The 23,959-nt window shown below is 59.9% G+C and overlaps 1 protein-coding gene across 2 annotated transcripts; it reads left to right on the forward strand.

Moving 5' to 3' along the window:
* The first annotated feature begins 6,734 nt into the window (after nucleotides 1-6,734).
* Nucleotides 6,735-21,613, forward strand: SLC5A5 (solute carrier family 5 member 5). Of its 2 annotated transcripts, none has more exons than XM_074978136.1 (15): nucleotides 6,735-7,299; nucleotides 10,064-10,129; nucleotides 10,507-10,558; nucleotides 11,138-11,205; nucleotides 11,606-11,760; nucleotides 12,430-12,570; nucleotides 14,436-14,565; nucleotides 15,165-15,277; nucleotides 15,714-15,826; nucleotides 16,226-16,296; nucleotides 17,688-17,774; nucleotides 18,091-18,296; nucleotides 19,281-19,384; nucleotides 20,083-20,198; nucleotides 20,424-21,613. In XM_074978136.1, the coding sequence occupies exons 1-15, from the start codon at nucleotides 6,928-6,930 to the stop codon at nucleotides 20,637-20,639; spliced, it is 2,010 nt and encodes a 669-aa protein (XP_074834237.1). In that variant the 5' UTR covers nucleotides 6,735-6,927; the 3' UTR covers nucleotides 20,640-21,613. The 2 variants fall into 2 exon arrangements, with proteins under 2 accessions (XP_074834237.1, XP_074834238.1); XM_074978137.1 differs by having other exon boundaries at nucleotides 15,189-15,277.
* Nucleotides 21,614-23,959: the final 2,346 nt, after the last annotated feature.

A 23,959-nucleotide genomic window follows, 5' to 3' on the forward strand; every position in this document is an offset into this window, starting at 1 on the left:
TTGTGGTTTTTGTTTGTAACCCAGTGCTTCGTTCCCCGCTGTCCTCCGTTCTGTCTCTGAGAGCTTGGGTAGCAAAGAGCAGTGTTTAAAAGGCTGGGGACAGAGCCAGCTGCACCATCTGGTCCGGCTGCGGCATTCTGTGGCTCTCATTCAGAGCTGAGGTGAAGCTGTGTATCCTTCAATGTTCCCTCCAACTTTCTTCCTCCCGGGGCAGAATCAATTTTGTTACTTGCATGGAGGCCTACGGGGATGTGCACCACCCATAGACACACAGGCTGCTGGCTGTGGGCGCTCTGCTAGTCAGCTGGCCAGCTCCTGAATCTCTCCTGGGCAGCTGCCCAAGCGCTCAGCTTACAGGATATCCTGGTACCCATCTCCTGATTTTGCAGACCCTTAACCCCTTCCTCTGTGAGCAAGACCAGTTCCTTGGGCTGAACTCAAGAGAAGCGTTCCCTCTAATCTTTTCCATCCAAGTGCAGAATAAATTTTATATGTCCTCAAACGTGTGGGTGTGCACCACCCGGAAAAAACAAAATCCAGCTGTGGGCCCTCTGCTAATCAGCCGGGCTGCACTGGAATCTCTCCGAAGGCCCCTCCCTGCCCCAGTGCTCATCTTTCTGGGAACACAGCTCGAGAGGGCTGGTCCTCTAACCACTAGGCTACGTTTCCTCCTGGAATCAAACCCAGACTCCCAGTTCCTGCAGTCACCACAAGCTGACAGCCCCTTCCCCCTCCCCCCCAGCCTTCTTGTTATCATTTGGGATCATCTAGGATGAGGTGACCAGACAGACTCATTGGCTTTGTGGTCTGTTGGGACATAAAATTACTTCCTTGCCCCTGAGCAAAGTTCTCCAGGCATCTTGCAAAGTCATGCTTCTGGCCTATTGCTGGGTACAGGCAAGCCCAGCTGATCAAGGAAGGGATTTTTTTCCCCCTCTACCTCATGTCAGTCTGGGTGACAAGGGTTTGGCAAGCAGTGAAGCTGGGTTGGCCCCAAAGCATATTTCCTGCTGCGGGAGCATTTCTGTGTTCCCTCTGTGATTAGACAAGTGATAATTACACAAACATACCTCCCATGCAAACAGCTGAGAAGCCCACCTGACTCAGCCGGGCTACACCCTCTGCAAGAGAGCCAGCTTATCAGCAGAATGTTCTGCCAGTACGATATTCAGCCCACACTGGGTTTGTGGTCAAACCCTGGTGTTTGCAAAAGAGTGTGGTATTTGAAACTCCGCAAGGGGCGTCACATGCAGCCTTGTCAATGCAGGGCCAGTTTTCTTAGCACATCCACTCCACCCACCTTCCAGTATTATTATCATCAGTATCGATAAGCCTGAGCAGCACCCACCTACATTTGCCAGGGGTATGTCTCACTCTTTTTTTTTTTTTTTTTTGTGGCACTCTGTAACTCCTGATCTCAGGGAGAGATGAAAAAATAAGGGATGTCCCTTGTAATAAGAGGGCTGTCAGAAACTCTACAGGTGAAACATTGTGCTAAAAGCAAACACAGAGCCTCTGAAACGGGAGGTGTTTGGTACAACAAATGACAACCACTATGCTGCCAAGCTTCTACACAGCTTGCACTCCAGCATTGTCTCTCTTGTTTACCAGACAATGCAAGTCTGCACCCCACTGCCCCCTCCCTGGGTGATATATTGCAAATAAACCATTACTCTGGAAAGGAAGAAAGAAAGAAAATGCAAAGTACCTGAGGTTGGTGTTGGCACTTTAAAGTTCTGCCAGCCAAATAGGAAGACAGCAAATGTGGATCAGAAATAAGGAGTACATTTGAAAGAGTGAGGGTAATTAACTAATGGAACCATGCAGGGGATTCTCTATCACAGGCCGTTTTAAAATCAAAACCGGATGCATTTCAAGAGAGCTGGGAGTAACGTGTCAGCAGGGCATGCTGTGCATGATGCATTGTCTTTGGGGCAGGGTGATGGAGTAAGCAGGGAGTCCCACAAATTGAGGGAGAGCACAGACAGGGGGCTCGGAGGTCGTACCTTAGCAACCCAGCATGGAGCAGTGACCTGGCTTAGAAGCTGATCTCCAGCACTCAGATCGCTTCGAGCAGAACAGGTGGCAAGTAGCCTGGGGCCCATTCCGTTTTTAAGGCTGCTACCAAAGGTGTGGAGACTCGTTAGCCCTGTGCAGTGGATGGGACAAGGGACTTGCCCAAGGATAGCCAGGGAGTCAGTGCTTGAGCCACTGGGCCAACCACCTGCATCAGGATGGGGAGAAGCCCTGCGCAGGAAGAGATGCGTCAGGCAGGGAATGGCTTTGCTGGCACACGTGCCAGGAAACAGACCTGTCTTGTTCCAGCTGCATGTGTCTGGGAGGGGCTGGCATGATGCCACAGTACCGATAACATCTCCTTGCACACCACCACTGAGGTCAAACGGCTGCAGTCTTCATGCCCTGCGGCTACCAGGGTGGGAAATGAAAACGCCCCTGCCCTCCAGGATGAGAGAGGTGAAAGCATTTATGGCGTCTGCAGAATGTGTCCACAGGAAGCCGCTCCCCAGCAAACCTTACTTCTGAAATGCAGGCACTTCTGGGGTGGTGCTGGCTACGGGAACTCAGTGGAGGCAGAGAATAAAGAGGCTGCATCCAGCTGCCACAGGGGAAAGGGAGGAAGGCAGAATGCAACAGCACTCGCTGGACCAGGCTGCCATTAGTCAGGTTAACATTGCACCTTTGGGAAGTTGCTCTCTCCCTGTTTCTCCAACACCTGGCAATTTCTTGGGCTCTATGTTTCACTAGATCGGGGAAGCTTGGTTCCTAGTTACTCAGATCCTCTGCTGGGGGCTGATGTGGAGCAGGAGGTTTAAGGTGGCTTTAAACCACTTTGCATTCCAGGGCTGAGCTTCCAGGTAACTTAGAGCAACCCCAGGGCTGCTCTAACATACAGACAATCTCCCCCAGCACACACACACGGCTCGATCCTCCCAGCTGGACCATAGAGCTAAAGCGCCTGCCCGGAAATGAGGAACCAGGCACGGTCAGCGGGTATCGTAGGTAGGGGGAGGCAAAGCCTTTTCCAGCTGCCTCGCCTGGTCCTGCCTATGCTCCACAGGAGGCCCCCAGGCTCCCTTCTCCAGCCTGCTCTTGTGGTGGCTGCCCTGTGCCACCCATCCCCCCAGCACTGGAACTGGGGGCTCATCTGGGGGAGTGGGGCTGGGGGAGGCTGCAGCTGTGCTTCCCACTGGCTCCCTGGAGCTCCAGGGTGGCTTTATCCCAGGCTGGGGGCCAGCGTGTGTTGGGAAGGGGGGTTGGGCAGAGGCCAGTGGCCACAGTGGGGGGCAGGGCCTTGGGTGGAGGGTGGGGTCCAGGGTGCTTGGCCTCCCCCAGCCCTGCATCACCCACCAGCCATGGAGCCAGGGCCTATTCGCCTACCAGCTTTTTTCAACAGCGGCTAATGTCTTGGCCCTCAGCGAGTGCCCCATTGGCTCAGGCTGCAGGTTCAGCACTTGGCACACAGACGAAGGCTTGGGAAGGATTTTGTGCTGATAAGAACAGACATGGGAGGCTCCTGAGAGCCAGGGGGTGCTGAGGTCATCAGAGCAGCTCCAGGACAGGCTGAGACAGGGTAGGAGGTTCTTTAGACAGGAAATAAAATGGGGAGTTTCTGGGGCTGATTCCCGAAGAGGCTTAGGCTGCTCCGACAGCAGACAGGGCTGTAAACACTCCCAGGGAGCATCTTCCAGCTGAGAGAGAGAGGCCCTTCTGCTCACAGCCTTTGGGATATGGGGTATATCAGGCACATGGTCAGACTGCATTGGGCTATGGCTTCCCTGGGGCGTGGGAACCAGAGAGTGTGTTAGAGCAGCCCTGGAGCTGCTCTGCGTTACACTGGAAGCCCAGCCCCAGAATGCAAAATGGTTTAAAGCCACCTTAAACTTCCTGCTCCACTCCAGCCTCCAGCAGAGAATATGAGTAACTGGGAGCATTAGCATTTATTGAAATGCTGGACTCAAAGGGACCAGGTGGGAATGGAAAGTGTTAAACTCCAAGCTCCTTCCACTTGCTTATCCAGAAGCTTGGCTGGCCTCTTTGCCCAGACAAGGCCTTTGGGTTGCTCCTTGCTGCAAGGTTAACCCGGACTCCCTGTCTCCTCACAGTCCAAACACAGATAACAGCTCTACAGTGACTTTAAATCTTTCCCTCCCTTTTCACCCAGTTTTTCTGGGGCTGCATGGAGGCCGGATCAGGAATACCCCCTGCAGTGAAAACACCTCTGAAGAGGGCCAGCCAGCTTGTGTCTTCAAGCACAGGGCCTAGGGAGACCAGAGGGGCCGAGGAAAGGATGCAACGTCAAAAGGAAGGCCTGGGAGGTTTATAATGGGAGCAGGGTGGGAGCTAGCTATTTGCTGCAGGAATGTTTGTCTGTTTGTAGAAAACAATTGTTTAAAGACCGACAATGCAAAAACAATAATTTGATTGTAAATGTAAAATTTGTAACAACCTGTGAAACTTTCCAAGCACCTGGGAAATTTCCACCCAGTCCCCCTTTTTCCACCAGCACAGGGTCGGCTGCGGAGGGTTTAGCTGGGAAGAGCACCAGGCTGTCTCGTGCAAGCTAGCACACCTGCGCTGCAGACACTCCTGGCGCTTGAGTCATGGTCCTGCCCTGAGCCACCAAGGATGTAATGTGCAGCACCGGCAAAGCATGGAGCATCCCCTGTGGAAACTGCTCTGGCCAGGGCAGGAGAGGTTCCTGGGACGGAGACCTGACATTCCAGGGACTGCAAAGCATGCTGGGAACCAGCCCAAGCCAGAGACGGTTCGGAGTGTAGGTGCTCGGAGCTGTTCGCGTGGGTTCGCAGCAATTCTGTCCTTCTGACGGAGGCCGGGCTGGTCAATTTCCATCTCTCTAGTCAGAGTCCCTCCTTGACTGTGCTTTGAGATGGACCAGGCTGCTGAGTGTCCTCTCTGTGCCCTCCCCAGGTGTCTGCCTGTCTCTCTCTTCCTCCTCTCCCTCTGTTTGATTGGGCTTTCCGGAGGGTGGGTGCAGTGACGTTTTGACTCCTTCCTCCTAGAGATGCAGTTGTGCAGGGCACCCCTGAGATCTGTGATCAACCACGGATGTCCCATGGTCACTCAGCACCGCTCTGCCTGCGCTAAGGCATTGCAAGCCGAGCTTTGGGCCCTGGTGCTGCAGGATTAGCAGCACAGAAACTCCATGGGAGAAGCAAGATGCCCTCACTACCTGCGGCCAGTGGTCCCTGTGAGCTGAGCGCTCGGGCAGCCACCCAGGAGAGACTCAGATGCCGCCCAGATGATTGGCAGAGCGCCCACAGCCAGCAGCCTGTGTTCCCACTGCCGGCCCACATCTGCACGCGCCTCAGTCCACAGCACAAACTTTATCCAGCACATGGATGGAAAAATTCGAGGCCTCCTGATGCTGTATGCGTGTGTCCCTCAGAGCCTGGTTCTGCCAAAGTCCCAGACCGCTCTCTGCTCGTCTCTGGGGGCGGCATTTCACAGCCCTGCTCCACATGGCTGTAAATCACTGCAGGGGTGCTAGGGAGTGGGGAGTCATTGGTGTCTTTTCCCCACTCACTTGGGGGGCTCATCTCTCCTCTCCCCCACCATGTGATGTCTTACCAGGAAGCACCTGATGCTGACTGCTCGGAATACTTCCCCTGGGATGTCCCTTCGCTGATTACACGCTCACTACTGCTGGTGAGAATGCTGGGGCTGTGTCAGTGCATTGCTCATAACTTACCACCACACCCTGGTCCCGGGGCTGGGAAGGGCCTTTAAAACTTCCTCTTGTGCCTGGGCTCAGCACTGAAAGAGTGCCTGGCATTGGACACCCGCTCCCTTTAGCCAAGCCTGGATGACCTTGGTCTCCCATCAAATAAATCAACGCCCCTTTCTGGGGAACTCTAAGCAGCCTCCTCCCTGATCGCAGAGCAGCTGGCTGACTCCTGAAGAAAGCTCACGGTCCAGAGCTACCCAGGTAGACTGGGCAGCTGCTTCATTCACCCCAGCGGAGCCCTGGATCGCCAGAACATCCCAGTTCCAGCAAACAGTCTTCTGTCCTGCTCTTGTTTTGCGAGCAATTTAGTGGAGTTTAATTTAGTTCTTTATCAGCTGCTGAAATTGACTGTAAAACAAGATTTTCAGGGATCTTTTTTCCCTTTAACACGGGAGCATTTTGCTGAGAGCAGCAGAGGTTTCTGAGCTGCCTTTTGAGCTTTACACCTGCAGCAATTCAACAGGTTGTGTATTATACCATGAGCAGTGCGTTCTTTCGCTGCTCTTGGTTTGTCTAGGAACTAGGCATGAACTGCTGAGAGTTGTTAGCGTTACTTTGAACCGACCAGACTGTCTTGGTTCAGGTTTTCGATCTGCTGACACCTGCCTTGTTTGAATTTCTCACCCCACGTTTGCCAAGACTGAAGCTCTTGTCCATTTCAGGGGGAACAGGTTTTGATTTTTTCAGAGAGCATCCAGGCCTGATTCTTTTGTTTGTTTAAAAAATATTTGTTCCCCAGCTGATATTGACACTGGGAACTTAAAGACTTTTCTGCAGCTCTGTGTACTGGATCCTAACTGTGAATTTCACTTTCTGAAACACTTAGACTTCAGGCACAGGTTGCTGTTTTGGTTGGTTTAATTTATTATTTGTTCCCCTCTCCCATGGTGAAAGTCCCGTGGTTCATTGTAGGGGGTTTTCTACAGCCTTTTGTTGCTTGTCTGTGTGTTTATTTCTTCCTTGTCTCCCTGCCTGAGTTCTAGGAGCTTTGTGAACGGCCTCTCCTTTCCGAGCAGAGCTTTCAGGTGGCTGTGTTGGGCCAGCAGGTTACAACCCAGGGTCCCATTGCAGGCCTACCAGCTGCTACCCATTGACTTGCTTGTGGGGGAACATTGCAGGGCTGAGGGCTGTGTGTCTGAGGCAGGGAGCGTTTTGGAGGGATGTCCCAGGTGGGCGGCATGGAGGTTTTTGTGCCGGAGATGCTCACGTTCAGCCTCTGGGACTATGGGGTCTTTGGTCTGATGCTCCTGATTTCCACGGGGATCGGGCTCTTCTACGCCCTCTCCAAAGGAGGGCAGAAGACCAGCGAGGACTTCTTCACCGGGGGGCGCCAGATGTCGGCCGTGCCAGTGGGGCTCTCGCTCTCCGCCAGTTTCATGTCCGCCATCCAGGTGCTGGGTGTGCCGGCGGAGGCCTATCGCTACGGCTTCAAATTCCTGTGGATGTGCCTAGGACAGCTGCTCAACACCCTCCTGACGGCCTACCTCTTCCTGCCTGTCTTCTACCGCCTGGGGCTGACCAGCACCTACGAGGTAAGGCAGCCGGCCGGGACGCAGGGGAGAGGTCCGGTGAGGTCCTCACCCTGATCGGCCTCCGAGGTGGGGTTTTGGGGCTCACCTGGCTGGGGCAGCTGAGCAGGGCCGCCTGTTCCACCCAGGACCCCAGCTCGCCTGGTGCCCCTCGGTTCTGCCCCACGCCCCAGCTAGCCCAGCCCTGGCCTGGCTCTGCCCCGCTCGTCCTCCTGGTGGCTGAGTGGGGAAGGTAGGAATGGTCCGGTCTCTGCAGAGTCCTATCATTGGCAAACGCCCTGGATAAGAGGAGCCGATAAATCCACTGTGAGCGGTGGGGGAAGCGGGGTGCCAGAGGGGTCCCCTGGGATCACAGCATTTCCCTCTCCTCCCTCAGACTCAGAGGAAGGCTGGTCTCCTGGCCTGACTCAGGACACCTGGGTTCCCTACCTGGATGGGAGACGGGGTGGGTAGAACAGGGGACTAGGAGGGTGTGGTGTGTTGCAGCTGGCCCCCGAGAGCTGCTGCCTGGATTCCTGGCCCTGCTGTTACGCCTACAAACTTCGGGGCTCCCCGCCGAGCGTGCAAGGAGGGCAGCTTCTGGGGCCTGGGGGGGGGGCGGGGCTGAGCTCAGACCCGTCTCTGGGGCAGGAGGCTGGGGTGTTGATGGTCTGCCAGTGGTGGGTGGGTGCAGAGGCAGATTGCCCAGAGCTGGAGGCTCTCTGCCTGCCCCCCATAGCTCTGTGACAGGCACCCCATAGCTGCCAGCTCCAGACACTCTGTGAGAGCTCACCAGGTCAGACAGACCGGCCCCCGCCCATCCCTTCTATTCCAGGCCGGGAGCAGGGAGCCCAGAGAAGCTGCTCCCATGAGATTTCCCAGGAAGGGTGGACGTGCGGGGAGCTTTGGAAAATTGGGCTGCCCCATTGGAGGTGCCAGCCTGATGGGACCCGGCAGGGCAGTGGGTCTGGGGAGATGCCTGTGTAATTGCATATGCTGCTTCTTGGCAGTGGTTGGGAGCAGCATGGGGGGGGTCCTGAAACAGATCCCCAGATCTGAAACTGGTCAGCTTCAGGGCTGTCTGGGTCCCTGCTGAGGATCCCTCTTCCCCTGGACTGACACTGTGGGCCCTGGTCCGCCGCCAGGGCCCTCACTGGGGAGCCAGGGTCCTTGCAGGCTGACGGCAGGGGAGCAGCAGAGGTTTCCCATCCAGGCAGCCCATGGTGCGCTGGTGCCAAGGCAGAAAGAACCCGGTGACCCTACGTCCAGGGCTGCCCCCAAGCAGGGTTCCCCACAAGCTGAGTGCTGGGGCAGCCGCCCAGGAAAGATTCAGGTGCCGCCCAGCTGATGAACAGAGCGCCCACAGCCGGCAGCCTGGGTGTCTATTGGTGGTGCCCATCCACGCACGGCTTCGTGCACAGAATAAAATTTATGCCACCCCGATGGAAAAAAATTAGAGGGAATCCTTCCCCCAAGCCCTGTTGCAGCTCTCGGTCACCAGCCCCCTCCCAAACCCACGGGGGGATGGGTGAGCAAGTGTGAGAACAGCCATGGGGGGCCTGGGAGCTGCAAAGCATTCTGGGAACCTGCCCAAGCCACTGACGGTTCAGCATCTGGGGTGCTCAGAGCTGGGACCTTGCTGCCCTGCCTGGGGTCGCAGCAGTTCTGTGCTGCCGGCCTGGCTGCGTCTGGCCGCACAAGGCCTGTGCTGTCCCCAGAGAAGGCCACCCTGGGCAGCTCAGTGCTCGGAGCGCTTTCTCCTGGGTCTGGTTCCCCCAGCTGAGCATGAGGACCAGAGCTTTCCCGCACGCTTCTCCGGCCCTGGCTACGAAGCTCAGCCCTTAAAGCATCAGCGCCCCGGCTGAATCCCTGGCACAGATTCCTGCTCTCACCGGAGCATGCACTGGGACGTGGCCTCGCTGCATCTCTGAGTGGTGTTAACAGCGCGGCCCGTCCCGGGTGCTGGGGCACCAGTGAGCCGTGGGATGACGCACGAGGCGGAGAGCGAGTGCTGCCCGCATGGAGGAGGTCTCTGTGGGCCCCCAGCTCCACTGGCTCCTGGGGGCAGCTGGAGGGGTGGTTCAGATACTGGGAGTGCCTGGCTCTGCCCCGGACCTCCGCCCCTTTGCTGTGCCTCAGTTTCCCCTCTGTCCAATGAGGCTGAGGAGACGTCCCCACTTGACTGGGGAGCTGGGAGAACAAATGAGCTAATGCTAGTGAGACGCTCGGCTCCCCAGGGCAGGTGTACGCGAACACCTCAATGACAGCATCCAGTACTGGCAGCTCTGTACCACCTGCCCCCACCGGTGGGCGGGGGGAATCTATGGAAAGGCAGCTGTCCCCCGAGCTCCAGGGCCCCCCATCTCCATCCCTTGCCCCCACCCTCCGGTTGGTGAACCCTGGGTGACCTTGGGCAGCAAACCCCAGGGCGCTGGGTCTGTGGACTGGAGCTCTGCCCAGCCAGCGCTAATCTAATCAGAGGGGTCGGAGCAGGGGCTTGAACTCTGCTCCCTCCGGCTTTGGTACCCTCCAGGCGCGGCCCAGGGCCGAGTGGGGGGAGGCAGAGAGAGCTGCTCTGCAAGCGGCCGGGAGGTTTGCAATTCTGCGGCTGTGCGAGGTGTGGGGGGGCCCCGGCAAACCCCCGCAAAGCAGGGAGAGGAGTGGGGTCGAGTCCCCAGCAGGGCCCATCGCTGGGCTGGGCCCCCTGCATTTCCGGGGCCCCGGGGAGGGAGGTGGCCGCGGAGGTCAGTGGTATTTCACACCCTCCCCGTTCTCCTCTCTCCCGCAGTACCTGGAGCTCCGATTCAGCAAGAACGTTCGCCTGTGTGGAACAGTCCAGTACATCATTGCCACGGTGCGCAGCCCGGGGCCCGGCTGGGGCGGGGGGTGTGGCTGGGGGTAGGGGCTGTGTAGGCAGTTCCACCTGAGCGTGATGTCTCCGGGTGGACAGACCGGGCCGGGGGGGGTCTGAGCCGATGCCTCTCCCAGCCAGTTAATGGAGATGCTCCACAGTGTGGCCTAGTGGGTGGAGCCAGGAGCTGCGGGGGCAGAGAGCTGCGGATCCAGCCTCGCTGTAATCCCACGGGGCAGGCCACATCCCGCTGGGCGCCCCTGTCTCCTCAGCAGCCCGTCCCGGAGCCTGACCCCCCAGCCCCAGGGGCTCTGAGCTCCAGCCCGCCGGGGGTGCTGAGCGCTCACTCGGGGCTGGGGCGACGTTTGTTCCTCCCGCAGATGCTGTACACAGGGATCGTCATCTACGCCCCCGCGCTGATCCTCAACCAAGGTACATCCCGCTCCCTGCCCCGGACGCTGGGCTCTTGGGTGGCCCCCCAGGAGAGATTCAGGTGCGGCCCGGCTGACTGGCAGAGCGCCCCCCGGCTGGCAGCCTGTGTTTCTGTGGGTGGTGCACATCCGTGCATGCCTCAGTGCACAAAACAAAATTTAGTCTGCATGTGGGTAGAAGAAATTAGAGGGAACCCTGATCCCTGCGCTTCCCTGTCACTGGGGCCTGGAAAGGGGAACATGCAACTCCGGGGGCCTGGCCAGTGATCAGTTTCTGAAGTGCCTGGCCCCAAGGGCTGCCCTGTGGGTCCTGCCCCTGTCGCCACACTTCCTCCCTTTCCTTTCTCCCACTGGAGCCATTTGCAGGTGCTGTGTCCTCCTGGCCTGCTGTTCCTACTGGCTCCACTGACGGCCACTGGGCACCAGCCAGGAGCTGCCCTCTTAGCTCCTCCATATGGCACTGCTGCCTGGCACAAACTGGCACTAGAGCTGCCCACGTCCCAAAGTTCAAGGGCCGGGGGGCCGGAGCTCTGTGCTGGGTCCCCCTCCCCTTGGCTGACTGGCTTCCTCTTTGGTGCAGTGACGGGGCTGGATATCTGGGCGTCTCTCCTCTCCACCGGCACCATCTGCACCTTCTACACCACCATCGTGAGTACCTGCTCCCTCCCCCTTCCTCCCTGCCAGCTGTTTGACTGGCTCCGGCACAGACCACGGCTAGCAGATGGACCAGCGGGGGCCGGGTTGGGCTCTGCCCAGCCTGCCCTTGTGCTGTGTCCAGCAATGGGGCGTCCGTTGTGTGCCCTGGGGGGTCTTTTCCCTTGGCAGGTCACACCTGCGATGACGTGGAGTAACGTTAGCCAGAAGGGCCGTGTCTCTGCCCAGCCTGGGACCAGCTCACCCTGGTGGCCAGGTCCCCAGCTGGTGTAAATCAGGACCAGCCCCAGCGCCGGATCCGTGCAGAGTTGCTCCAGCCCAGGGCCTGGCGCCCGGGAGCTCTGGGATGTCATGGGCTGCGCAGGGCACTGACTTCCCCTCCTCTCCCTCGCAGGGCGGGATGAAGGCCGTCATCTGGACCGACGTGTTCCAAGTCGTGGTGATGCTCTCGGGGTTTGTTGCCATCCTGATCCAGGGGACGCTGCTGATGGGCAGCCCCGGCACCGTCCTGGAGATCGCAGCCAACAACTCCAGGGTCAACCTGGCTGAGTACGTGCCCACATGGACCTTTCACCCCAGAAACCCCCTAGCCCTGAGCCACACCCAGCCGTCGCCAGGTCCCACATCTCTCCCGCAGCTGGGAGAGAACCCAGGGGTCCTGAGGCCCAACTCCCCCAACCCGCCGGACTTACACCTCTCCTGCGGCTGGGAGAGAACCCAGGAGTCCTGCCCCCCGGCTTCCCCTCCTCAGCCCAAAGGATCCCACCCCTCTCCTGCAGCTGGGGGGTGAACTCAGAAGTTCTGTTCCCAGCAGCCCCATTCTCTAACCACGAGACTCTCCATCCCCACTCCCCATCCCCGCTGGGACAAGAAACCCAGGAATCCTGGCTCCTGGCCCCATGCTGGATACAGAGCGGGGCTGCTGGCTGCCCCAGGATTTTCCCCGCCATCTCCATTTCTAACAGGGTGACTCCCAAGGCCGGCAGTGTGTGTCCCTGCGCCCTGGGTGATCGCCCTGCAGCAAAGCTGGGTGACTTCCCGGCCGTTCCTTGTGCCCTGATCTCACTGGAGTGCCTCCCCCGTCCCCGCTTACACTGGATTTGAGGGTGGAATCGGCAGGGGGGTGGCCTGGGCCCCCCCATCCTGCACACTTCTACTTCTTCCCTCCCCCTGCGTGGCTGGCTCAGTCCGTGTCTTGCCCTCTGCTCCGGCCTGCAGCTTCAACCCAGACCCCCGGAGCCGTTACACCTTCTGGACCTTCACCTTTGGGGGCACCCTGGTGTGGCTCTCCATGTATGGCGTGAACCAGGCCCAGGTGCAGCGCTACGTGGCCTGCAAGACAGAGAAAGAGGCCAAGCTGTGAGTCCGCCCGGGGGAGGGAAACTGAGTCAGGGGTCATTGCCTTGGGAAGCAAGCGGCTGGGGGCCATGCGGCCCAGAGGGCTGGAGGAAGGGGGACCTTGTGTGGGTCACCTCGTGGTGGCGGAGGGCAGTGGGGCCTCGGACGCGCTCCTGTCTGCCCAGAGGCTGGTGTCGCCACTGCCAGCGTGCGGGGTGTCGCGCAGTCTAACGCACCTTCCCCCTGCTCCTGGCTGAGTCTATAGACACGAGCCGTGTTCCCGCAAACGCCGATAACCCGCACCCTGATAATGGCCAGGCAAGAGTTGAGCTGCCCCGCCTGGCTGGCCGTGCCAGAGCTGGGACCAGCCCGCATGTACCCCAGTGGCTTATCAGCAGCTGCGGCTGCACCTACTCTGAGAAGCGCGTTTCATGCCAAGGCAGAACAGCCACAGAGCTCTTGGCCATCGGGCTATCCTGTGGCAGTGAGTTCCCCAGGTCGTTGCAGTGAAGGATGAAACGTGACCAGGGGAGCTAGCCGACTTGGGGTGGGGCTTAGAGAGGAGCCAGAGATGGAAAAGGAGCCAGGGGAGAGACCTGGCATTTCCCCACCTGCCACGGCTGAGATTTGCTCGGTGGGGGGCAGCGGCTGGCCCAAAGGAAGCCCTCCCTGTAGATGTTGTCAGGTGCCGAGTGCAGAGTTCTGAGCAGGCATCCCTCTAATTTTTTTTCCCCGTGCATGTGAGGAATAAATTTTATTATGTGCACTGAGGCACATACTCACATGCACCACACTTAGGAACACAGGCTGCCAGCTGTGGGCACTCCGGTGGTCAGCTGGGCAGCACCTGACTCTCCTGGGTGGCTGCCCATGCACTCAGTGTACAAGGACCACAGGCTATGGGGGTATCATGGAAATCATCCAGGCTAACAGGGCCCCACGTGAAGGGGAAGTGAGGAAGGCAGGAGGGGATTTGCCCAGCCGGAGGGTCGGGGGAAAGGGGTGTCCGGCTCCAGGCAGCGATCACACGCACAGCTCAGCACGGCACAGGCTGCACAGGGAGCCAGGTGGGCTGTGGCTCTGCCGGGGAGCAGAGCTGCCTCTTGCTGAGTGTTTGGGACTCTCCAGTTCTGATTTGCTCTCCAGATAGCCCTACGCTGCCCTGGTAAGTTTGGCCCCGGCACGGCCCACCCCAGGGAGCAGGACAGCGGCAGAAAGCCATCAATGGACACGGAGCCCGGAACGCAGTCCCTGCTGATCTCTGCCTGGTGCCGGGAGACCGTGGTTCTTTGCCCAGCCCGATGCAGGATCTGGGTCTCTCACCACCCCTACGGCGAGGCCCTTGCTGTGAGCACCCCAGGCAGCGGACCAAGCCCCCTGGGCTTGACTCTGCTTTGAATCCTGTGCCGTGTGGGGCAGCCTGGGGCTTGTCCAGCGCGAAGAAAAGGGGTTGGGATCAGCGTTCCCTGAAAGCTGAGTGCTTGGGTGGCCACCCAGGACAGACCCAGGTGCTCGCCAGCTGATTAGCAGAGTGCCCACAGCCGGTAGCATGTGTTTGTAGGGGTGGTGCACGTTGGCACACGCCTTGGTGCACAAAGCAAAATTTATTCCACCCCAATGGGAAAAAAATGAGCAGGCGCGCTGCTGTGGGTCGGGACGAAGGAACCTCTGGGAGTTGGCACCCAAGTGCCATTGAAGGGGAGGCCCTCAGCCCCAGAAATCGGAGGGCATGGGACATCGCCCTGCCTCTGCCCTGGGGGCGGGGGGGTAAGCACAGGCCACAGCCAGCCCGTCCTGGTGGAGGAGAAAGCCGGCTGCTGGCCGGAGGTTACTGTGCGGCGTTGGCTCTGCCCCGGGGGTGAATGCTACTGCCTGTGTGTTTGCAGGGCTCTGCTGGTCAATCAACTGGGCCTCTTCTTCATCGTCTCCAGCGCGGTGGGCTGTGGCATTCTGATGTTTGTGCTCTACAAGGACTGCGATCCCCTCCTGGCTGGATACATCTCCGCCCCCGACCAGGTACCCCGTCCCCTGCTCCAGTGAACTGGGGCTGTCTGAGCAGCTGGGCGCGGGGGTCGGGAGAGGGATAACCTGGGTCAAGGAGCTCTCAGCAACAGGCCAGACAGAGGAGTTTGACGGGGCCGTCTGGTGAAGCCCTGGCGTGGACTGTTCGTCCCGGGCAGGCTGTGGACAGAGCCAGGCCAGGCAGGCAGGACACCTGGGTTCTTCCCTCGGTTCTGGGAGGGGGCTGTTCCGGTGCATGGGACAGGGAATCAGGACCCCTGGCTCTCTTGCTTAAGGCAGAATGGGTCCCGTCTCCTTTCCGTGCCTCAGTTTCCCTGTCCGTAAAGTGGGGCTGTTTCGCAGAGTGCTCCCAGGCCTGGGCTCGACGCTGCCATGCCTGGCGTGGTGCCAGCTTTGGGGTATCACCTGCCCTGTTTGATGGCTCTATGATACTCTCCGAGGTGGCAGCAATTGGGAGGAGTGGGGGGAGCCAGGAACCCTTGGGAAGGGTGGGGCAGGAACCCCCTACGCCCTCCTTAGAAGAGGGGGTTTCTTCTTACTCTGGGCCCACCCTGGGAGCTGCCCCCTTGTCCCTGTCTCTGGCTCCTTTGCAGCGTGGTCCTCTCTTCTTCCTGCAGTACATGCCTTACCTGGTCCTGGACATCTTTGAGAAGTACCCAGGCGTGCCCGGTCTCTTTCTGGCCTGCGCCTACAGCGGGACCCTCAGGTAAGAGCCAAGCCCGGCTCCCCCAGCAAAGCATTGCAGTGGGGGTGAGGGGTGGTTCCCCCAGCCCCGCCCCACTCCCCGCTGGGATTCTGTGGCTCGGTGCTGGCTCTGGGGTGGAGCGTGTCAGCTCCTTACACCTGAGGGGGAAGGTCGCTGGGCCCAGCTGCTGCTAAAGAGGGACTTGGGGACGAGTGCCCCAACCCTGAGGGGATGTGGGGGGCAGCTCTGACTCCAAGGGGGGGTGCTGTCTACGGAGCCACCCCCCCATCTCCCTATAGCGCAGCGCCCCCTAGCAGCCTGCTGGGACATGAGCACTGACCCAAAGGGGAGCGCTCCCCCTCTCCTTCCCGGCAGCATGTCCCGGGTGGCTTCCCACCCAAAGATCACCCCCCCCGGACCCCAGCCAGCCTGAGTCCCGTTGCCCGTCTCTTCCCAGCACGGCCTCCACCAGCATCAATGCCATGGCCGCCGTCACCGTGGAAGACCTGGTGAAGCCCCGCATGCCCTCCCTGTCGCCGCGGAAACTCACCCTCATCTCCAAGGGACTCTGTGAGTGCGGGGCCAGGATAGCCTTGCGTTGGGGCTTCAGCTCTCTGCCTTTCGCCCGGCTGCTTGGGGCTCTGGGGCTAAAGGGGGAAACAGGGTGACCAGTCCAAGCTGCTCCCCACCCCCGTGAGTCTTCAGCCCCCTGGCCGGGGATCCCTCTAATTTTTTCCATCCATGTGTGGAATAAATTTTGTTATGTGCACTGCGGCAGGTGGGGATGTGCACCCATAGAAACACCTGCTGATGGCTGTGGGTGCCTGTTGGCGGCGCCTGAATCTCTGCTGGGGGGCCACCCAAGTGCACCATTTAGAGAAAACTGCCCCTGGCTGTGAAACTGGTGCAGGGCGTGGGTCTGATGCAGCTGCTCTCCCAGCCTGAGGCTGTTCTTTCTGCATCCCTCAGCTCTGATTTACGGCACTTCCTGCATCACAGTGGCGGCCCTCTCTTCCCTGCTGGGAGGCGGTGTGCTGCAGGTAAGCTCCCTCCGCGGGATCGGGACGTGCTCAGGATCCCGGCCAGGCCTGGGGCTCAGCTCCTGGAGAGACCTCGATTTTCTGCGGGCTTTGTCCACGTGCCCCATCACAGCAGCCTTGGGAGAGCGGTCGAGGTGGCCATGAGACTGAGCCCCCTTAGCTGTGTAACCCTTCGCCCACCCCCCGGCCCTCCAGCCCCCAGCCCATTTCTTGTGGAACCTCAACTGCTCCAGCTGAAGTCACTGGAGCTTCTGGAGATCAAGAGCTGGGCGTCTCCGATGGGGCAGCCACCCCGGAAGCTCCCAAAGCATTTGGGAACCGTCTGGGGCTGCGTGGGCCCCGGCGATGAGCACATGGGTGCCGCGCCTTGGGGGTTTTGGATGGTGGGGTGGGCAGAGGCAGAGCACGGCTGATACTCTGCAGCAGGGTCCCACGGCGGCTGTTGGTTGTAGCTACACAGCCTGGAAGCGGACAGAGTTCAACCTCAACTCCTCTGGTTCAAGTCCCTGAGGTTTTTAAGGCGGGACAGACCTGGGCTGCTGGCCAAACCCTCCTGATGGGAGCTGGGCAAACCCCCCCATCCCTCTGCTTCTTCTTTTAACAGCAAATGGAAATTTCCACACTGTCAACACACCTGGCTTTTACTCTGTGACGTTGGGGTGAGACCTCCCCACTTCTGGCTGTGCGTGAGAACAGGTGTTCTCTCCCGAAAGCTCCCCCTGTCCAAAAAGCCATCTTTCATTTAAGAGTCCTAGAACCCCAGGCCTGGAAGGGACCTCAGGAGCTAATTGAGTCCAGCCCCCTGCCCAAAACAGGACCAACTCCAACTAAATCATCCCAGCCAGGGTTTGGTCAAGCTGGGACTTAAAAACCTCTAGGGATGGAGATTCCACCACCTCTGTAGGCAACACATTCAAGTGCGTCACCACCCTCCTAGGGAAGAAGTTTTTCCTAATATCCAACCTACACCTCCCCCTCTGCAGCTTCAGATCATTGCTCCTTGTTCTGCCATCCGTCACCACTGAGAGCAGCCTCTCTCCAGCCTCTGTAGAGCCCCCCTGCAGGAAGCTGAAAGCTGCAATCAAATCGCCTCTCACTCTTCTGCAAACTAAATAAGCCCAATTCCCTCAGCCTCTCCTCATAGGTCATGTGCTCCAGCCCCCTGGTAATTTTCGTTGCCCTCCACTAGACCCTCTCCAATGCCTCCACACCCTTCCTGTCCTAGGGGGCCCAGAACTGGACGCAAGACTCCAGATGTGGTCTCAGCAAAACTTTAGATGAGAAACTCTCGACTTGCTCTCCTCTTGGGACCCCAAACACCAGACCCCTTCCAGACCCTGCTGGAGCCTCAGCTTCCTTGATCCCACCCACCCCCATTTCAATCTCTCCAGGGCTCCTTCACCGTCATGGGCGTGATCAGCGGCCCTTTGCTGGGAGCCTTCGTCCTTGGGATGTTCATACCAGTCTGCAACACTGTGGTAAGTCCCTGCTGCCGGGAGGGGGCAGCTCAGGTGTATTGGAAGCTGGGGGCTGGCGATCAGCTTGGCTGTGCAGCGCCAGGAGTGGGGGATCAGGGCGCACATGGGCTCTGGATGGGGTGCATCGGTCCCAGTGGCGGCTGGCTGCCTTGATCCATGCTGGCTGCAAGGTCCTGTCTCAGGTTGTTCCCAGAAGCTGGGGAAGCTGCTGGCCCGAGGAGCAGGCAATGGCTGCGCCCCTGGAGATGCCCCAGAGCCCTGGGGGCGATCAGTTGCCTGAGCTCTGGCTGAATCCTGGTTTTGTTTCTGCTCCCAGGGGGTTTTTGCAGGCTTGGGGGCTGGTTTTGCCCTCTCCTTCTGGGTGGCCGTGGGGGGCACTATCTACCCCCCCAGCGAGGAGACCATGGGGGTGCTGCCCTCCTACGGAAACCTGTGCCCACTCTACAATGCATCCGAGGGGATCAACGGCACCATCGTCCTGGGGCCCCTGCCTCCGCGCAACGTCTCGGCCCCCACAGACAGGTCAGGCTGGGACTGGGTGAACGTAGCCCGGAGGGGTGGGAAAACGGGCCGACTACGCCCAGTGCTGAGAGAACGGCCTGGATCGGAGCCGGGTTCTCCCAGGGCCAGGCAGCCGGTCTGGTCTCTCCCAGAGCCTAGAGGTGCGGAGGGAGCGGCTCAGACCCATTGTCCTCTAAGGCGGTCAGGGGGTAGTGGGTTAATCTCACCAGGTCTTTTCCTGAGCTTGCGAGCAACCACCCGCCGTGTCCTGACGACCTTCCCTGAGGTCATTAGTTTCACAGTGTCTGTGGGTTGAGGGAGCTGTTGCAAACAGCTGGGGAACTTGCTCCTGCCTGAATCTCTCCATCGGGCAATGTTCCCGTTAATGTTTTCCATCCGTGCACGGAATAAATTTTGTTCCCTGCACCAAGGCATGGGCCGATGTGCACCACCTGTAGCAACACATGCTGTAGCAATGCATGCACTGCTAATCAGCTGGGCAGCATTGGAATCCCTCCTGAGCAGCCGCCCAAGCACCCTGCTTACAGGGAACGCTGCCAGTGGGAGTTGGGTTGGGGCCAGTGGTGCTCCCTGCACCTGGTTGGGCAGAGAGCTGTGACCAGGGTGAGAGAGATCTTGGCTGTCTGCTGTCTGTCATGGCTCTGGTCCAGGTCTGGGATAGCTTGTCCCAGCACAATATGGGACACTGATTTCCCCCACTGCAAAGCCCCCACGTCATCGGCTGGGCCACTCTGTTAGCATGGTAGGACCTACAGCATGTTGGGATCATAGCACGAGGCTCAGCCCCATCTCGAAAACATTCCCCTCTATGAGCCCAGAGGCCGGAGGGGCCGAGCCAGGCTGGGGAAGGCCGGGGTGTCCCTCCATTCTTCACCCCGACTACCCCCAGGGACAGAACCTCCCTGGAGCAGCCTAGACCCAGTGGCTCCCAGCTGTCCTTCACCGATCACGATGTCATTTCCTCCGCTGTCGCTCCCTTTGCAGGCCGGCCATTGCTGATGACTTCTACGCCATGTCCTACCTGTACTACGGGGCTTTGGGGACGCTGTCCACCGTGCTGGTGGGGGTGCTGATAAGCTGCCTGACAGGTGAGGCCAGAGGGGAGGGACAAGTCGGGGAGCCCAGGGGCAGCCCAGCCAAAGGGCAGAGCAGCGGGTGCCGGGCGTTGAGGGCAAGAGGGAAGGGGCAGATTCGGGTGATGTAGCAAGAACAGGGACGCTGGCTCAAAGGCTCCCCCCAGGGGCCCTCTCAGCTGTGACCTCTCGTGGGAAAGGGACAAGCCCAGGTTCAGCCCTGCCAATGAGTGACTATGGGGACAGGTGTTCACAAGGAGCTGGGCTGAGCTGCCCGGCCCAGTTTGTGCCCATAACCCGCCAGCCAGCTCTCGGACCCCTGCTGCTGTGTCACCGCGCCTCCTGCGCAGGGTGGGAGCTCGGCCCCATCTCTCCCGGTGGCGGGACCCAACTCCCAGGCAGAGAGAGGGCCCAATGAGCTGCGGCTGGAGTTTGGTAGAGGGCAGCAAAGTGGCTACAGCCCCAGGGCAGGAGCCTAACAGTGGGATTCGGGACTGCTGGGTTCTGCTCCCAGCTCCAGCGTGTGACCAAGGGTATGTCTGGGGGCTCCGTGCCTCAGTTTCCCCATCAAAGCTCCTTGGTCTCCTTGGTGTCGGCCAGGCTAGAGGGTGCAAAGGCTGGGCCCTGGCACTGCCTTTTGGATGGATTTTGTTTGGCCGGAGCTGTCACTAACTGGGGCCTTTGCCCACCTGCTTCTCCTGGGTTTCCTGCAGGTCCTACCAAGAGGAGCCAGGTGCCGCAGGGGGTGCTGTGGTGGGACATCATGCAGCAGACGTCCTCGCTGTCCCCAGAGGACGGGAAGAAACCCTTTGAGGACAGTCAGAGCAAGGTAACCAGGGTTGCAGGGACAGGGCAGGAAGGGTCCTTTTCCCTCCTCCCTGCTAGGTTTCCAACAGCCCAGCCTGGAGCCTGGCGGGTGCCTGGGCATGGCCTGTGCTTCAGTGCAAGGCAGGGAGCAGCCCAGCCAGGGCGGGAGGCTCACCCAGGTCCCAAGGAGGGGGTTCCCCCTGGTCTGCATCAGCCTCACCCCCTCCATCTCCCCTCTCCTCCCCAGGATTTGGGGGACACCCCCACTCTGCAGAAGAAGCCCTTCAGCTCCTCCACGTTCCTGGTGGCGGGGCTGGCAGGCAGCGAGGAGAATGAGCGAGCGCTGCTGGCGAAGCGGGCGGAGGCAGGTCACCGGTCGCAGTGGGACTCCGAGGAGCAACTCTGGCTGTGTCCACCTGTGGACACCGGCTGCTGCCACCTGCTGCGGGAGACCAACGTCTAGGGCTGGGCAATGCCATGGGGCTGGGTCGCCGGCAGGCCGGCATTGCTGAGGACAGGTTACTGGGTTCAACTGACCACAATCACCCCAGCACTGGGGATGGGGGAAGGATCCGGCAGGACAGAGCAACCCTAGGCTGGGCAAACCCCTCCAAGCTTCCCCAGTGGGGACAATTCTCCACACAGGCAGGTGAGCAGGTAGAGGACTCGCAAGCTGCCGCCAGCTCTGAGCCCCAGGGCTCTGACTGAGCAGGGTGTGGCTAGAGTGGCCCAGTCCCACCGTGCCCCTCTCTGCTAACCTAGCAAGAGCCAGGCTGTGATTTACTCCACTTTGTACCAAGGGGGAAACTGAGGCAGGGAGTGGGCCGGGGCTCGGCCAAGGCACAACAGCCAAAGGGCCACGGAAAGGAGCCTGCTTCCGGCCCTGAGCTGAGCACCAGAGAGCACTCGTTGCCTCTGCTCCGACAGGGATTGTAAAGGGCACACCAGGTGCCGGGGTGAGGGGAACCCCTGTCCCTCCATTCGGAATCCCTCCTGGGCAGGCCCTGCTGCACCCGGCAGAGGACCGGCCATGCTGGGGAGCTGAGAAACCCCAGCCGGGGGCAGCTCTGCCCTCCCAGGCCAGTAATTAGGCCACATGGCCAGTGCTGCAAATGGGTACCAGTCCCTGGGGTTGCAGCTGAGCTCGCTCCTGGGCAGGCCCAGGCAGTGCTGGGCAGGCCTGGCCCGGTGCTGGAGTTACCAGCAGCTCTCCCCAGCGCTCCAGTCACCGCAAGCAGTGGGTCAGTGTGACGGCCTGGCTTTGTGCAGCACGTGCGTTATGCACGTTTTTTGCACAACTCCTCTGTGCCCGCAGGAATGTACCCACCCACCGCAGACCGTAACAGTATCTTATCTGCCCCCTGCCCTATCTTATCGGGGGCACACAAGCGCCTGTTGACTGTGAACCCCTTGCTCCAATAAAGATCGTGGAGGAAATGATTGGTGTGTTTGTGTGCGTGGCGGGGAAGGCTGAGAAAACAGATGCACAAAGGAGAGCTGTGTGGTAACACAGTGCTGCCGGGGAGCGCAGCCACACAAGGACCTGTGCTCAGCCAATCTGAGCCAGAGCCAGGCCGGGAGTCCTTCTGGGTGTCACCCTTCTGCCAGGTGGACGAGCAGCTGCCAGGGCTGGGGTCAGTCTCTAGGGGTTCCTTTCCCTCCATCCAACAAAGAACTGGCTTGAGTCCCCCTCACCTCCCCAGTAACCTGGAAAATTCACACCCTGCCCTGGGGAGCCTGGCGGGGCAGGGCTTCCCCACCGACTAGCACAGAGTCTGAGCACAGCAAGGAACTTGGAATAAAGGGGAATAAATTGCCCTTCCTTTGGCCCTTTTTCGTTCGCTTTCTCAAGTGCAGCCACCCGAATGTCCCCGTCACACGCCTAGCCCCAGGCATCCGCACCCCAGGCATCGCCTTGGTCAGGGCAGACCTGGAGCTCAGCTCCCAGCCTGCGTGGGGGGAGGTAAAGCAGGATCTTGCTTACGCCACTGGTCAGGTGCCAGCTGCCCCAGTGCCGCACTCCACTGGCCAGGCACCTCCCCACGCTGCCGCTGCCCTCTGGTCCTGCCGCCGCCGCTCGCTGCATCTCTCTGCCCCCGAGCTGTTGGCTGCTCCCACCTCTTTCCACCCCACCGTGCTGGCTCGCAGTCATCACGCTACCTGGGGGGTAGACGCCTCACCCCCCACCTTCGTCACAGCTCTCCCCGCTTTGAGACCGAACTGAGCGGGGCCACGTAGCCAGTGAGCTGGGGGAGCTCAGGAACCTCCCTGCGCGATAGGGCATTGGCTATAACGCCGGTGCTCCCCGTAACATGGCGTAGTCCTGCAGAAGCTGGCGTTGGCCCCTTTCGTGTGATGCAGCCAGGTCAGGCGAGTGATCGGTGTACAGGGTGACCCACCGCCCAAACAGGTACGGCTGCAGCTTCCCCAGAGCCCACCCCATGGCCAGATGTTCCTTCCCTATGGCTGCAAAGTTCTGCTCCCAGGGCAGCAGCTTCCTGCTAAAGTACACAATGGGGCGTCTCTCTCCTCCTTTTCTTCCGCCTGCATTGGCACAGCGCCCAGCCTGGTGCCTGAGGTCTCAACGAACACTAAGAAGGGCTTGGCCAAGTCTGGGTTTACAGGCACTGGGGCCCTGCCCAGGGCCTCCTTCAGCGCGCAGAGAGCCCCCCCCAGCACTGCTCGGGCCAGGCCACCCTGTCGGGCTTGCCCTTCTTACACAGCTCCGTGATGGGGCTGCGATGGAGCTGGTGGGCGGCAAACCTTCGGTAGTGCCCCGCCAGCCCAATCAGGGGCTGAACCTGCTGCTTCGTCTGGGGCACCGGCCAGTCTTTGATGGCCTCCACTTTAGCCAGCTCTGGCTTTAAGCAGCTGCTGCCCACCTCGTGGCCCAGGTAGGTCACCTCAGCCATCCCTACCTTGCACTTCCCAGCCCCCTGGAGATGGTCCAGCACCTGCCTGACCTGGGACACGTGGTCCTCCCACGGCTGGCTGAGGACACAAATGTCATCGGTGTGGGCCAGAGCGACACCTTGCATGCCCCGCAGCAGCTGGTCCCCCAGGCGCGGGAAGGTGGCAGGTGGCCCCTCGAGGCTAAAGGGCGGGACCAGGAACTCGCAGAGCCCCACTGGGGTGATAAAAGCAGATTTGAGCCAGGCATCTGGATCCAGTGGCACTTGCCAGTACCCCTTGGTGAGGTCTATGGGGCTGGCTCCCCCGAGCTTGTCCAGGAGGGCATCAGGCCGAGGCATGGGGTAGGCATCCGAGACGGTGATGGCACTGAGCATAGGACAGGCCACACAAAAGCGGATCGACCCTTCCTTTCGGGGCCTGGCACCGGAGGAGAGGCCCAGGGGCAGGAGGGTGGCTGGATCACCCCCAGGGCCAGCATGTTCTAGATTTCCTGGTCTAGGTCCTAAGCTGTTTTCCCCGTGGCTCTGAATGGGGAACACTTTACAGGAGGGTGGGAGCCTGTCTCTAGTCGGTGGCCAGCCAGGTTAGTGAGCCCGGACCACTTGGAGAACAGCTGGAGGTGGGAACACTGCACCTCTCCGACCTCCATCTGCTGGTCAGGAGTCAGCTGCTCGGAGAGGGAGTAGATTCCCACAAGGAGTCAGCGCTGGTCCCGGGGAGCACTAGGAGAGTCCCCAGTCGCCAGCAGGTTCCCTCTGTACCAGGCTTTGCCCAGAGACAGGGTAAGAGACAGCCCCTGCCACAAAGTGCTTACTAGTAACATGAAGGAATCATCATTACTCCCCTTTTACAGCTAGAAAAACTGAGGCA

This window comes from Carettochelys insculpta, chromosome 27 (genome assembly GCF_033958435.1).
Source record: "Carettochelys insculpta isolate YL-2023 chromosome 27, ASM3395843v1, whole genome shotgun sequence".
NCBI lineage: Eukaryota > Metazoa > Chordata > Testudines > Carettochelyidae > Carettochelys > Carettochelys insculpta.